Source organism: Macaca mulatta, chromosome 3 (assembly GCF_049350105.2).
Source record: "Macaca mulatta isolate MMU2019108-1 chromosome 3, T2T-MMU8v2.0, whole genome shotgun sequence".
NCBI classification, from domain to species: domain Eukaryota; kingdom Metazoa; phylum Chordata; class Mammalia; order Primates; family Cercopithecidae; genus Macaca; species Macaca mulatta.
The window spans coordinates 17113543-17115366 of NC_133408.1; the positions used below are offsets into that span (position 1 = coordinate 17113543).

The 1824-nt window shown below is 41.9% G+C and overlaps 1 protein-coding gene across 1 annotated transcript; it reads left to right on the forward strand.

Moving 5' to 3' along the window:
* The first annotated feature begins 440 nt into the window (after positions 1–440).
* KRTAP13-2 (keratin associated protein 13-2) lies at positions 441–1320 on the forward strand. The gene has a single exon (XM_001099939.5). The coding sequence runs from the start codon at positions 499–501 to the stop codon at positions 1024–1026; it is 528 nt and encodes a 175-aa protein (XP_001099939.2). The 5' UTR covers positions 441–498; the 3' UTR covers positions 1027–1320.
* Positions 1321–1824: the final 504 nt, after the last annotated feature.

The following is a 1824-nucleotide window of genomic DNA, read 5'->3' on the forward strand; positions in this document are numbered from 1 at the left end:
GAGAAATCCACTGTTTCTAGTAACAAGTAATATGCTTGTGTGAAAAAAAAAGGACAAACTATTTTCAGTACTAACCACTTATGCTCCTGATAACTTAATGGAAGTAAAGAAAGAATTTTGTGTGATTCCATATGGTACAATAAGGACTTACTGTACTCAAATAATAAGAGGCAAGATACTCATAAATGTGATGACATATAACATTGAAGGTCAAACCACAGTGAATTCCAGGAAAAAAAAAAAAAAACAACAACTGAATGGCTTCCTTCTAAGTGTTCCAGAGTGACTAAAGTACAGCTAAGTATATGAAGATGTGATAAATTAAACAATAACCTAGAGAAGCATTTTTATAATAAAAGGTGAGCAAGGAGGAGGGAGTGTCCAGACAGTAGACACACCCAGGTCTAAGATCATATATAGCTTGTAGTACAGACTATGACATTCAAACTCAGATAATCTTTCCACTATAACTCAACTGAACTCACATCTTCTGTCAACATGTCCTACAACTGCTGCTCTGGAAACTTCTCCTCCCGCTCCTTTGGCGGCTACCTGCGCTACCCAGCCTCCTCCTGTGGCTTTTCCTATCCCACCAACCTGGTCTCCGGCACTGACCTCTGCTCTCCCAGCACCTGCCAGCTGGGTTCCTCTCTCTACAGGGGCCGTCAGGAGACCTGCTGGGAGCCCACCAGCTGCGAGACGTCCTTTGTGGAGTCCAGCCCCTGCCAGACCTCCTGCTACCGCCCCAGAACCTCCTTGCTCTGCAGTCCCTGCCAGACGACTTACTCTGGGTCTCTAGGCTTTGGATCCAGCAGCTGCCGCTCCCTGGGCTATGGATCGAGGAGCTGCTACTCAGTGGGCTGTGGGTCCAGTGGCTTCAGATCCCTGGGTTATGGAGGCTGTGGCTTCCCTCCCCTAGGCTATGGCTCTGGATTCTGCCACCCAACCTACTTGGCTTCTAGGAGCTGCCAGTCTCCTTGTTACAGACCAGCCTATGGATCAGTCTTCTGTAGATCAACTTGCTGAATTTCCAGACTTTTAAGCAAAATGCCTCAGTCTCTATGTAGAGCTGTTATCATAGGCTTTTCCAGCAATGTGAGCTAACCCCTCTTACTATAGCTCTTCATCCTTTCTGTGGCATTAAGTACTGGCTGGACAGGCTAGTTCTTTCAGACTGTGAAATTAATGAATGTGCAAAATATAGAGTCAAATGTCTATAATTTTGAAACAAGTGATTCGTTATTACATAAGTTCATCTTATAAAGTATATGGAAGTTCAGTTTTGTTTCACCTAATAAATTCATTTACTGTTGAATTCAATATGTTCTCCTTGTCTTTTATTGGTTTTCAAAGTTTGATTTGTGATCTGTTTTGGGGGCTCCAGGCCCCCAGATGTCTTTTCCTTGGACATCCGTTTCCGTAGGTTATATCGTCAGGCCTAGTGTATGGGGAGATTCTTTGGGCCTTCCACTGCCTAAAAGACAGCAAGTGCATGTTTTCTGCCATGAAAACTGGTTGGATTCTTAACAGAATTATTGAGAGTATGCTCATAATGGTGGTGTCTTTTCAAGGAAGACACCTTTTGCTGACAATCATATTTGTTTTTTGTTTACATTTTTAAAACAGTGTTTAGAGTTTGCTCAGAAATGTCAACTAGGCAATTAAATATAAAATGTAAAACATTTGAATAAATCTGAAATATTATGATAGAAAAGGGAAAATAGGAAATGTTAGGTATTGGAGGGCATTATGGTTGTGTTTAAATATAGGAGAAAATGAATTATTCAGTGTGTGTGTGTGTTTGTGTTGTGTGTGTGTGTGAGA

Coding starts and splice junctions, on each gene's coding strand:
- KRTAP13-2 (XM_001099939.5), top strand. CDS start 499: ATGTCCTACAACTGCTGCTCTGGAAACTTCTCCTCCCGCTCCTTTGGC.